The sequence below is a fragment of the Argiope bruennichi genome, chromosome 9 (assembly GCF_947563725.1).
Source record: "Argiope bruennichi chromosome 9, qqArgBrue1.1, whole genome shotgun sequence".
NCBI classification, from domain to species: domain Eukaryota; kingdom Metazoa; phylum Arthropoda; class Arachnida; order Araneae; family Araneidae; genus Argiope; species Argiope bruennichi.
Window position 1 is genome coordinate 51,175,017 of NC_079159.1, and position 13,938 is coordinate 51,188,954.

Consider the following 13,938-nt stretch of genomic DNA (forward strand, 5'->3'; position numbering starts at 1 on the left):
AAGAGAACATTGGACAGAAAAAGAACATTGGACAAATTGTTTAAAAAATGATTTCATAAATTTATATAGTGGATCTTATTTGAGTTTTTGAATTTAGATTTTCCTTTTATTTCTTAAATTTCTTGTATGATTAATGTGACCTAGTTTTATTGGTGCTTTTTATTTTATAATTCTCGAGATGAATTAATTTTCTTCGATTTAATAATTCTAAAATATTTGTAGTATCACAAGTACTTTTTGTGTAAACTTCTTCCTTTTATTGTTGAATTAGCATACTAATGTCACTTTTCAGTATTTATGTTTGACACAATTCATTATTTTATAAAACTCGGAATCCCTCCCCAAATCTTTGTCATATTTGATAAATGTTAACGTGATTGCTGTCAGAAACATGAAGAAAATCAGTGCAAAATACAAACTTGTCCAAAACTTTATGCAGTATCTCTGGTTTTATTATTTCAATGGTAGCAGTTTCTCATTTATTTTTATCAGTGTTGGTCATTAGGGCTTTTAAAAATCATCTTTAATAACCCTAATCGAAAGATATTACAAAGAATGAGATCATTGTAATAAAATCTGGTGTTGGAAAACGTGGTCACTATCTGTTCTGCTGCCAATCCATTATTGCAGTAATTTTTAGCTCAAAATTTCAAAACAGATATTAGTCTATCAACAACACTTGCCAAACAAAGGAAATTACACAATATCCCCCTTACAGTTTTTTGTATAATTGTCTTCTAATTTATTTATTCACAAAGATATAGATAGGCTTTTAATTTCAGCTGTTTTTTTTTTATTATCTGTTTATGTAGGGTAGAATAATATAGAACACAAGGAAATTATTAGTTGAATTTTAAAAAAAGGGAGAATTACATTATTTTTCATTAATGGTTTGATCTGAGTATTTACTCAACCTATGATTATTTCTACCATAATCTCTTGTATCTTTTGCTAAATTTCATTTGTATTTAGTTGCTGATTCTTGTAAATACATATTGGTCTCAGCTGCAATTTCATTCAAATTCATCTTAATTTTTTTTTATTATTATTTGTTTTAACTTCTAGTTGAGCTTATGGAAGTATATTTAGTTCTTTCACATCACTGATTTTCCTCTTTAAATTATATGTATACTAATTTCTGTACATTGAATGGATTTTGCATTTACAGGGCAATCAGAATAAACCTGCAAAAAGGAAAGAACGTGTACCATCTGTGGAAAAGAGCAAAATAGCAGGTATGCTTTATCAGTTATGATTAATTGTTTCGCTTGTGCAAGATCATTCACTTATGCGATTAATACTTTTCATTTACAGTAATTTAAACAAAGGATGTATTTAATTCTATCTTATCACTCATTGTTACTTCAATCTCATTTCATGTCTTTATTATGAACTTATTTATTTTGAAAATATAGTTCAGTCATTTTGCATCACTCGCAGTCTCATCCATTACTTTTCCATCATTCTACTTCTTTTTACATTATTCTGCTTCTTTTAACCTCATCATTTAATGAGCCTCTATTTTTTTTTTCACCATTTCTTCTTCTGTTATTTCTTCTCAACAGTTTTCTACTCATCTTGCACATTTCATTTTCTCTAGACCCATTCTGTGACTATGGTATGAGCAGGATTATCTCCTTTCTTAGTGTTCTATGCCAAGTGATTTTCACTACACACTAGTTCATATTTCTTTGTGTAGGACAAGAAGAACTAGATGGTACTGTTCTATTATTTTGGTCACAGAAGGGGTTAAAATTTTCTTCATCCATTTTTCATGCATCTGCATCAAATATTGAGATCACACGTAACAGTTTTATTGAAAGAATTACTTTTATTGTCTGCTAAAACATTATCTTTTAGTAGCTATTTATGGTAATTTGTGAGAGTTTTGTATATAAGTGTTAGGTTTCTTTTTAGTTTTGGTTAAATTTGTGGCAATCTTTCTTTTCTCTCACAAGTTACGATTCTGCACATGCTTATATATATATATGACTCCTAGAATCTAATTAGTATTTTCATACTCTAAATTTTATTAATACCTAAGACTTGTTGATTGGTCGTCAAAATAAGGTAGAAAGATAACGATTTTAGCTTCATACTAGTAATATATTTTAATACTAAATAATTTTATCCAGCCTTTTTGCCAGTGCGTCAGCTGTGGAGATGGTCGGGGAAAAGCTTTCGGCGACCCGGGGCTAAAGGAAAAGCTAAAAAAGAATTTTATAGGGCAATACAGCGTGGCAAAGAGACGATACGGGTAACTTAAACATTTATTTTTCTTTAATGCTTAGAGACTTAAGACTATGTCAGGTAATCTTTAGCAGATACCAGTTATTCTTGAAATTGAAATTACATTAAGTTATTTATATATGAGTAACAATAAGGCTTGAAACAATCTTTCTTTTTTTTTTTAATTCTTAATTTGTATTCCTCTATTACATGTTTAAAAAATCTTGTGCCTTTTCACTGTAAATTGTTTATTGTTTTTTGAGCAAAGCAACTGTACACTAAATATTTTAAAATATATACAATTTGCACACTTGATTTCTTTTTTCTTTGTGCCATTAAAATTTAAACATATATTTCATAAATTTTGTGAAATATTTTAGTTTGAATAATTACATCTTGAAAAATTTCAGATATTTTACTTGTGTGTTTTCGACATTTGATGCATATATGTAAAACATTATATGCATAATTTAAGTTTTTATTATATTCATAGTAAAGAATGTACAATGGATAAATTTCTGGTCTTGTATTAATCACTCAGAAAATTATAATAAAAATCTTATTACAAATTGTTTCAGCCTTTTTGTAGTAATTATACAAATTAAAACTCTTTTATTTGAAACTTAGAAAATTGTCTTTAGTTGTATATTTATACCATAAAGAAATAGCAAAAAAAAAAAAAAAAATTTAACTAATTATCCTATTTTTAAATTATTTTTGTAAATGAATGAGATTACATTATTCATTCATTTTCAGTAGGCTGAATAAATGGCATTTGTTTATCTTTATTTGAATTTTTTTCTAAGGAGATTAAGGGTGGAACAGATTTTTTTTAATTAAATTTTTTGAAAAACACTTAAAAAATGTTGAACTTATTTTATAATAAATAGTCTAGTCTTTAAAAAATGTAGTTAATATGGTATTATTTAATTCATTATGCTATTGTTATTTAAATTCAATCTTTATCATCAATAATTTAATTGCGAATCATATACTCAGGTTTATATCATTTGATGTTTTTAACTTGATGCAAAAATAGGTGGGTGATTGTGCAGTTTTCTTATCAACTGGAAGACCTCACTTGCCATATATCGGAAGGATAGAAACCATGTGGGAATCATGGGGTGGAAAAATGGATGTGAAAGTGAAATGGTTCTACCATCCTGAAGAAACTAAAAGTGGCAAGAAATTAAGTCATCTAAAGGTAACTTTTCTTATAAACTATCTAATTTTAGTTTTAAAATCTACAGATATTTTCGCGCATTTATGACTAAGTGCTTTAAAAAGCATATGGCTTTGCCTCATTTAATATAACAAAATAATTCCAAAATACAGTGTTTTAAATATACTAGGTCGATAAAAATGTTTCTAATAAATATATAAACATAGTTATCATACCTTATTACAAAATTCAAAACCTTTATTTAACTAGATAATATTAAATCTAGTTTTTCAACAAAATACAACATGAATTTTAGAAAAATATTAATTAATATCTCCTGTCACAAAGAGTCAAGTGACAAAAGTTTCCAACTCATTTATGCTAAGAATGAATTAGAGGGATTTGTATTACCTTATAAATATGTGACTGCTAGATTGAAAGTGACGCAGTTGTGTATTCCAAAATCAATCACTACTTTGTCTGCAGAAATTGACTTTTTTTTTTAATGTATAACTCACCTCTTTATTTTATGATTCATTTTGGGGGGGGAAATGTACTAAGCACTACACAGTTTTAAAATTTGTATGTATATGTAATATATAATAGAGAGAGAGTGAGAGAGATCCCAAGAAACTATATGCATATTGTTATTTTCCTGCCCCTCATTCTTGATCAACTTATTTTACTTTAGTTATTTTATTTTACATCAAGATTTCTGATTTTAAAATTCTTGCCTGCTTATTATCCTGATTGACAGAAGCCATGGGATAAAAATTAGGTTGGAAACTGTTTAAAATTCAATATGATATATAATAATGTGTAATGTATCCTACATATACTGTGCTAGTTTTAATTAATCTACAACAATCAGTTGCAGTATAAAATGACATAAAATGAAAATATTTAACATCATTTCCACTCTTATTTTAAAATACCTTAAAAAATTGTCATTCCAATCAAAATTCATATTTTTAATTCTGTTTCTTTGGGATCGATTTTGAGATTCAAAAGATTTCACATTTAACATCTAGTATAAATAAATAAATAATAATTTTTAAAAAATTCAAAATATTATAACTAAAACTTGTTAATTTTGAACAATGTTAAAAATGTAACTCTGTTGTGTTTTTCTTTTTAACTTTATCTATAGATTTTTGGGAAAAAAATTTTGTACTAAAAATAATACAAAAATGCTTCAAAAATTATTTAAATCAAAGCTATAAATTAATTATAATTCACAATTTAAAGTAATAAAATTTCTCTAAAGTAGCCATTTATCATTCTAATTTTTGTCTATTCTATATTTGTCATTCCTTAAAGATTATTATTTTGTAAATTATGAAGAGTTATTTAAAATTACAAGATCTAGGTACTTCATCATTTTAAAATAGTCTTGAGAGAAACTGTTTGTTTTGAAAAATTCATGTATTATTATTATATTGTATATGTGGTATTTATTTTATTTATGGGTTCTAATTAGTGGGATATAAACTTAGAAATATATTAATGCACAAATGAAAGGATTCTGATGTATTAAAAATGCTGCTACTGAAAGTATTCAAATATATCTTTTACTCTACTTTTCAAGAGATTTAATGGGAGTATATGCTTGAATTTAGAATCAATGCTAAGATCTTAAAGTTCTATGCAAATTAGCTAGTTTTCCAAAAAAGTGAATTCTTAAACAAAGTAATGAATAACAAACGTTAAAAACCAGGATTTAAACTTGAATAATGTTTTCTGTATCTTATTGCTTTTATTTTTTTATTAATTATTTGGAAATATACAGGGTATCCTTGAAAATTCATGGGCCAAACTTTAAGGGTAAATAAAATGTATATAACAAACACTTTTTGTATTGCAACGTAGAATCGGAAGGGAAAGTTTTTGGTGGAGAAACCAAAATGTTGAGAAAATTAAAAGAAAGCTCTTTACTTAATAAATTACAATAAGTGCATAAATGTGCCACCACCAGCATCAATATAGGCCTGGTATTGTCTTCTAATAAGTGATTAGCATACCTGTTATTTCATGAACAGCTGCAGCAGTAACTGAAAATTTTGAACCGTGTCCTCATCAGAGTTCATTGCAATCTCATGGACTCTACATTTTTCTGCCTTGCTTGTATTTACTTACATTTGCTTGCGCCGTTTACACTTTTCATTTCCGATCCCATATTGCTATACAAAAACTGCTTCTTTATACGTACTTTACCTACTGTAAAAGTTTGACTCTTGAATTCAGGGACACCTTGTATCTTATTGTGAAAATTATTTATATTTCTTTGTCTTTATATCCTAGTGTCTTAATTTCCGACATTATTTTTTTTTCTCCTTTATTCCTAGGGTGCCCTTTTCCAATCACCGCATTTCGATGAAAATGATGTGCAGACCATATCGCATAAATGTGAAGTGTTATCATGGGGAGAATATCAAGAAAAGAAGCATCCAGAGAATAAATATAGTGATGACAATGACACTTATTTTCTCGCTGGGACCTATGATCCCATTTTGGGAACTCTTATTTTGGAACCTGGGGTTCCTGGCATCCCTTCTACACAGGATCAGTGAACTTAAAACAGTGATGAAACTATTAGTTGTTTGTGCTCAGTCTTCAGTCAGCTTCTCTTGTTGTTTTCTTTAAGTTGTTGCTGTGAAACAGTGTCGTGTAGCACTCATCTAATTGTGGCACAGTTTCTCAATTTGATGTGTGTTTTTCTGTTGTTAATTTTTTGTTATATTTTGCACTCAACAAAAAAGAATGTGGAGTTTTTCTCGTTATTCTATGTGCTATTGTAACAAGGGGCTTCCCTGCATATATTACCAAAGCTGTTATGTTTGGCTCTTTTTTTTTTTTTTTTTTTTTCCCCCCTTTTAATCCTTGTATTATGAATAGTGCATTAAATGTGCTGTTCCTTGTAAAAATTTGGTACTTGATATTCAATGTGACAATACATGTTTTTATTTTGTAAGCTTTTTTTTAATGGGGGGGTTGCATTTTGAAAAGAAAATCAAAGTGTAAACATTTTAGCCGCAAATGCACGTAGCACAAGATTATCAACCCTCTGTACCAGAGTTAAGGATATGACGAAAAATATTTACTGCTTATCCTTATAAGATAGCATTCTTCAATGGCTGCAGCACTTCATGCACTGATGTTTGAGTTCGGGGAGCCCCTTCTTATCGTGCTCCTGCACTTTGATGCAACTGATTGCTGGAGTGTCAGCATTCTTTTTTGAATTTAAGGATATTTCCCAAGACTGTTACAAAAACATATGGCTCAAAGAGTTGATAGTTTGGACCATTCAAACTATTGTGTAAATTTGCATCGAGTACTGCAAATACTAGCTGTGAGAAAAGATCATTCCCTGTGACTTTCTAGTTGGGGAAATATTTTGTATTATATTTGCAAAGCATTTTGAAAGGTGACAAATATACTTGGGGTATCTGCCAGTATTGCTCTTCCTTTTTAAAATGTTTTTCAGGACGAAAGTAAAAAAAAGTGATACAAAGAAGTTATTTTTAAATTTTTGTTTTATAGTCCCAGAATATTTGAAACTTGCAATCTCGTGTGATTTTGGAAAAAAAGGCAGTGCCTTACTTCTATTTTTGTCTTTAAAGCATGAAGAAGAGAAGGTTTAAAAAATACCAATCTTGCTACAAGTTTTCAATGAATAAAGAAAGTAAGGCTAAATATAAGTAACACTTCTCATTAATTAGAAAGGCAAAAAAAAAATACTTTTTAACTATTTCAAGCTTTCATATTTAATGTTTTTAAAGTCAAAACTAATCATTTTGGTCTATAAACATTTAGCTTTGCTACAGATTGATGTCATGATGCGATTTTAAAAGTCACTAAATTTGTCCTTCAATGAATGCTGAAATAAAATACTAGTTTCAGAAACAGACCAATCTCCTAATTGGAAATAGAACCATATATTTGTCACCTCTTATTGATGATCTTTGTTACATCAATGTATTTCAAGCTTTTATTGTAAATTGTTGCATTTAAATGACTAATTGTAAGTCGGTCAGTAATCAATATTTTCAGCCTTCCATTATCATAGTTTTTTAACTTAATGAAATGCTGTATTTTTATCCCTGCTTTTTTGAATTTAAATAGCAATAAATTGTGTGCTCTTATAAGTTTTCTATTAAATGCACAGCCTTCCTTTTTATGCTGTGGCTTGTGTGCCGATGTGAAGAAATGCCTAAACTTCATGCTTGTATACAACTGTCCTTTTCACTGAAAAATTTCATAGATAAAGAAAGTACTGTGATTATTAACTTAATCTTAGTAAAAAAAAAAGTATTCTTAATGTAAAAAAAAATCACACATTTTATTAATTCTCAAATATCATTTTCATAAGTACAACAGAAGATACCAAATAATTGCCTTACACATGTTTTGACCGTTTTGTAGTCAAATATCTATGCACTTGTATAAAGTATAGATGAAATCAAATGCCTTTTATTGAACAATTCACAGAGCTGTACCATCAATATCATTGTTCTGCAGTAACCATCTCCCACTGCATTAGTAAATACCTCATTAGCATTTGTAAAGATCTTTTTAAAAATTCAGATATCTCTCTATTGGTTAGTGGTCTGTAGATCACTTTCATTACTGTACATATAATTTTTCTAGTGTTAGAAGCCTTTTTTGGAATGATAATATTAAGATTGAATAAGTCATGATACAAATTGTTTAAATGATAGCTTTGTATAGAATGTGAAACAGTTACTTGAATCCAGTACTTGATTTACATTCCACAGAACAGCTATACTGCTTTGATGGAAGATCAATGAAAGATAAGAAAAAGTTTTCTTTTTATATTATAATTCTTTAATGTTTTGAAGAGAATATCTCTAATATAGGTGCCTAAGAACTTCAATGTACATGATATGCATTTGGGATATTTTCCTATTTCTTGATTAATATTTGAGACCAATCAAAAATAGCAGAATAGCCTCTTTGAAACTACCTTTAATTTTCATCAGTTTTTATTTAGGCAGAAGAATTTTACTTTGATGCTTTATTAATGAAGAGATTCAAATATTCATTATATCACTGACGTTATGTTTCTTGAAATTTGTGATTGTGTGTCTGCCTTCTCATCTGACATTACCTGACTATCGGTTCAGATGCAGTTTACCATAAGCAATTTTTAAGAAATTAATTTAATTAAGAGGATAGTTTATTTCCTCACTTAATGTTTCTAGAATGTTTTAAGTCAATTTCAAAAATATTTTTGGATCACTAACAAGGATACTTAATTACATGATTTCCCGTCAGATTGAAAGTTCCTTTTGATGTTGGCTTTTTTTAATCAACTTAATTGATCTGCAAATTCTCAAGTTGAGGTAAACTTAAATTCATGATATTTTATTCAACATGAACTTAATCTAGTCTTACGTCTATAACTTTTTATGCCGTACAAGACAGTGGGCAGCAACAAATTCCTACTTTCTTTCTCTCTGGGTATATATTTATGTGTATATTGTGCCTATAATGCAATTTATGCATTTGTTTAAGGTGTATTATTTCTCAAAAGCTTTTCAGCTATCATGTTCCTGTGTATAGCAATAATCAACTTTATTTTTGAATGCTTGATAATACAATCAATTAAAGGTCAAATTGTGCCATTCTTTATTTTTTTCTCCATGTCTTTTCCCCTTTACTGCCAAATATTGAGACGCTTAAAATTCAATTTACAGTGTAGTGCCATATATTTGTATTGCTTAAGTGTAATTAACCAAGAGTTTGAGAATGTAAATTTGATGGTGTAAAAAGAATTTAAACTTTCACCTTTCACAGCTTTACTGGTTTTTAAAGTTTTTGTTTGCCTTACTTATCAATCTTACATTAGAAATGTAGGTTTTTGTGAAGACAACCATGTTTGTGGGACAAAACTATTGTTTCCTGTACTAGCAAAAAGATGAAATGTCCTATATATACATATATATCTATATATAAGGGATTCAGGGGTGTCTGTGCCATAAAGTTAATTGACATTCTAGAATCTCTTCTTCCACACTATCTATGCAATAGAAATCATTTTGTATTTTGTAGTGTCACATGCATGTGATAGAAGTACAGCATTTCCTTTAGTTTCCATCTGGTCGATTACGTGTAAGTAATTGTTTGAAATTGATTACTGTTGTGTAGTTATAGTGGCTTACTATCAGTGTTTCATCGTAACATTGACAAATGTTTCCTTTTTATTGTCAGCTTAGTGGCATGTTTCTGTTTTATTGTTGTGCAACCTTGTTTTATTTGTGAAGGAATTGTAGTCACACATGTTTAAATTATTATGAATCTTTGTTCCGGGAGATATGTAATGTTTTAAATCGGTGGTTCCCTGTGATATTGCTCATTTGACAGTTCTCCTTATTGTGGCCGATCATTCTTTTTCTTTTTTTCATATTATGAAGGACAGTATTAAATATGTCCCAAAAGGACCAAGAAAAAAAAATCTTTTCTTTTTTTATTATTATTAAAACAAAATTATAATAGTTTTTTTTTCAGTTGCTGTTTAATAAGATAAGTTTAAAGCCATTGTTAAAATGTTTTATATGGAATTTATTTCTTTTTTCATTATTTACTTTGATAATCATAGTTTTATGCTTTATGTAAAGTAAGCTATTTTTTCCACTGTGAAACTTGTTTAGGTAATACTCATATTAGTATCAGAATTATTAAAAATATTTTCAACATAAAATATGATCATGATGAACAACAATGAGAAGATTTTTTTTTTAAGCATTTGTTTTAAAAATATTATTTGAAGGTCGATATTTATCAATAGTCATGACATTCGTATATACAAGAAAATGAAAATTTTTATAGTTTGTTTTGTAATTTTTAAATATTGAATTATATTTCTGACATGTTAAAAACTATATTTGACATTAGCTTTTTTATTGAGGTTCTGTTGTATGCATAAAAACTTTCTTGCAACCCAAAAATGTTTGAACTGCTGGAATTATGTTATACTTATTCTAGATGACAACTCAGATATTCATGTATCAGCACGCTTGAAGCTTCTGTAGTCCATGATTGTGCTAAAAAGAATATGCACATTTTCTTTTTTTATTGCCAAGACATTTAAACCCCTGTGCAACACATATTGGTTTCTGGTTGTACAGTGTAAATATTCTGTGTTTGTGTATACTATCTGGGCCTATTAGAAAACCCTATTTTTATATATGAGAAAAGCCATTTTATTGAAGGGAAGCTAGTGTAATGGTGCTGGTATGTATATAACACAGGCATATTCAGTAGTTAAGAGTTTTGGTATGAACCTATTTTATCTATGTTATGCTACGACCGGACACTTTATGGGTACTGTACATAAGTCCATGGTAGAAAAAATTGTGGTGCCTGTTTGTGATAATGGTTAAAACAATTACAGTGGTCAAATTGTAAGGATTGTCGTTTAGTAAAACGAAAATTAGGATCACATATCTTCTTCAATCAGTCTGGAAAAAAAATTCTTTTATTATTGCTGTTATTATTTTTTTTTAGTTCAAAATAGTTCATAAGGAGTTTAATTTTGCAGTTCTAATCAATTTTTAATACAAAATAATAAATTTAATCCATGTTTATATTTTACATGCTAGATAGAACAAGGAAGGAAAAAAAAAAGATTTTGTGGACTAAAAACCAATTTGTCCAAAATAAATTTTAGCATACTAATTGTTTGAAACAATTAATGTCGACATCATCTGATTTTTAAGAATTTTTTTTTTTAATTTCATGATATTTTGGGATGTTGAGTTATTATTATTTTTTCTTTAGTGAAAAAACTCAAGTTAAAACAAAAATAGTAAAAATCACGACACAATCAGTGTACCTGTAAATACAATCATTATTTGTCCACTTTCATTGCAAGATGTGATTTTTACATGTTTTTATGTGCATGTGTATATTGTATTATATGACTTGTTTTCTAATTTGGATTCCATGAAACAGCTGTTACAGATTCATACGAATATTGTTTTACTGGCATATGAAGCAAAAAGCATTTATTAAGCTCCATATGCAATTTCACTCGACATGTTATGGACCTGTAGCAGCACGATTCATTTATTGTAATAGCTGGTGTAAGAAAGCATTGATTTATTGCTTCCTCTACTGCTGAGCTATATCTTGTACATTTATCTTTTGTTTTGTTTTCTTTTTCTTAATATTTTTGTCTTTTTTTTTTTTTAACATTTCATTTGAACTGAAAGAAAGCGAGAGAAAATCAGTGACATTATGTGTTTTGGTAAATGCAGATATGAATGAGTGGGTCCTTTCTTGCATTAATGGCTTTTTAAAACTGCAAGTACTTACGATACTGTAACCAAAATAAACGGTGAAAAAATTAAATGTAAATGTGATCAACACAATGTGATGCTGCCGGTGGCGGATATTATTTTTTTTCTCTTGCTTTTTCTCTACTGAACAGCATCATTACACCCTGGATCGAGTGACTAAAGTATATCCTGTTTGTACATATGAAATTCATTTAAAAATTGAGTTGTTTGCAATTAAAATTCTATTGGTAATAAGTTGGCTTTCCTCATTCGACGAAGTTGCAGTTGCATATAAAGTAATAAAAATTGTTGTTGACTATTTGTGTTTTTTCATTCCATTTTATGTTCACCGAAAAAAATGACACAATTGCAGAACGCTTTTTCAATTTAAATTCCATTTTTAAAAAACTTTAAGTAGCTCAGAGTTTTATAATTATCTAAATTCAATTAGAAAGCTTCTTAACATAACATTTATAGGTTGTTCTATCTATAAATTGCCATATGCAAAAAAAAAAAAAAATCATTCATTACTTTTCATAAGGTAGACCAGTGGACACGGAAATGCCAAATTTGGCATGTAGTTATATCTTGGGTAGCAAGTTCTAAGTCATGAATTTTCAACATTTTATAAGATTTTTTTTGGTGCATATAATTGTGCATAAACTATTTTTACATTGCCTTAAGTTTTGAAAAATATACTTTTTGATTATACCATTTTTATTGAAATTGCAATTTCTTTTACAACTTTTTAAATATATATATATATATATAATACTAGCTGACCCGGCAAACGTTATTCTGCCATATTTCTAGTGAATATTTTGGTTGTTAATTAAAAAATAGTGAATGTATTGTAAGTGTGTGGGGATGGGATCTATGACAGAAAGAGAAATGGAGTGCTGGAGACGATGATCGCCGATAAAAACAAAAAAACACCAACCATTCGTTTTCTCAATACAATGTATTTCATTAACGTAACGAACATATGCATTTTTTGATCTCTTAAAAGTCAAACCTAAAGTGAAAAAAGTAATATTTTTTTTATCTTAAAGTATAAAAATGAAAGAAAATCAATATTCGTTTCGAAGGGCAATTGAGTGTATATTTTTTGTCAGTTCGTCTTTAGCCAACACAAATAAGCTCGATGTTTTGCAAAAACATTGTGTTCCCAAATCTAAACCACAAACAGACATCGTTTGGCCTTGCGACTTATTGATTGTCATTGCGAATGCCAATCTAATAGGAAATTGAACGCGTTTGAATTCAGCTGGCACATCTATGAGAATCATTGGAATTCGTGGCAGCAAAACATTTTCGGCTCGGAATTTGCCATTCAAAATGGTGGCTTCAATAACGGTTTTCAACAATTTTTACTTACTGTTCATTCTCGGATTCTAAATTTCTCCACACTTCTATGCGTGGTTTTAAGATGGGTTTAATTCGCCAAAATAGGGGAGAGGTGAAAGATGAAAGGAAGAGATGTGTACATTTAATAATAAACTCAGATAATTAATACTCGCGGACTTAGGAGGCTTAAACACTGCATATAACTCGCAATAGTGTCAGAAAAAGATACTAATTCACAATAAAACACTTCAAATGTTATTTACTGCAAAGGATTTAAACATTAAATTATGACAAATAAATGGAAGATCTCTGTTCTTAAAATTTGACAGTTTACTTTTTTGCAAAATAATGATTTTTTTAATGTTAAAACGATATAAAAAATATTTATTGAATTTTTTGACAATATTTTGAGATTAACAACGGTGGATAATCTAGAGTTTATTTAAAACTAGCCGCCTTTGGCGACCAGCCGGTTCGCCAATCTTAATGCACGTTAAAATTTTAATAATTAAATATTTTATAAAACTCCCATTTTAATTGCTTCTTCATTAAAATATTTTAAAACTTAAAATTTTAATAGTCATATAATTCACTCGTATTATTATAAAGACCTTCAGCCGTAACGTAATATGTGTCTCTCTAATTTTCTATTAGCTCCCGTAGAATTTATACTTTAAATTAAAATAGAAATGATTAAACTGCAATAAATATAATAATATTTTTTTACTGAAACGAAGCATTTTTTTTTAAATATGAGTAGTGGAAACAGAGTCGCTGAGTATTTAAACCTTATGGGCACTAAAGAATATTTTTCTTAAATTTATATAATATCTCAAGAAGTTTTCAAAAAATTTTTCTCAGATTCATCCTGAACAGATCGATTCATTAACAATGTTTAGT

At 28.5% G+C, this 13,938-nt stretch overlaps 1 protein-coding gene across 3 annotated transcripts in view; it reads left to right on the forward strand.

Annotated features, from left to right (window-relative positions):
• LOC129984546 (uncharacterized) overlaps nt 1-12,010 on the forward strand; it is a 200,346-nt gene extending 188,336 nt beyond the window's left edge. For all 3 annotated transcript variants that reach the window (XM_056094454.1, XM_056094452.1, XM_056094455.1), the window contains 4 exons: nt 1,169-1,235; nt 2,136-2,257; nt 3,269-3,433; nt 5,737-12,010. In XM_056094454.1, coding sequence (XP_055950429.1) covers nt 1,169-1,235; nt 2,136-2,257; nt 3,269-3,433; nt 5,737-5,961 — 579 coding nt within the window. In that variant the 3' untranslated portion in view covers nt 5,962-12,010. The remainder of the gene's footprint in view (nt 1-1,168; nt 1,236-2,135; nt 2,258-3,268; nt 3,434-5,736) is intronic.
• Nucleotides 12,011-13,938: the final 1,928 nt, after the last annotated feature.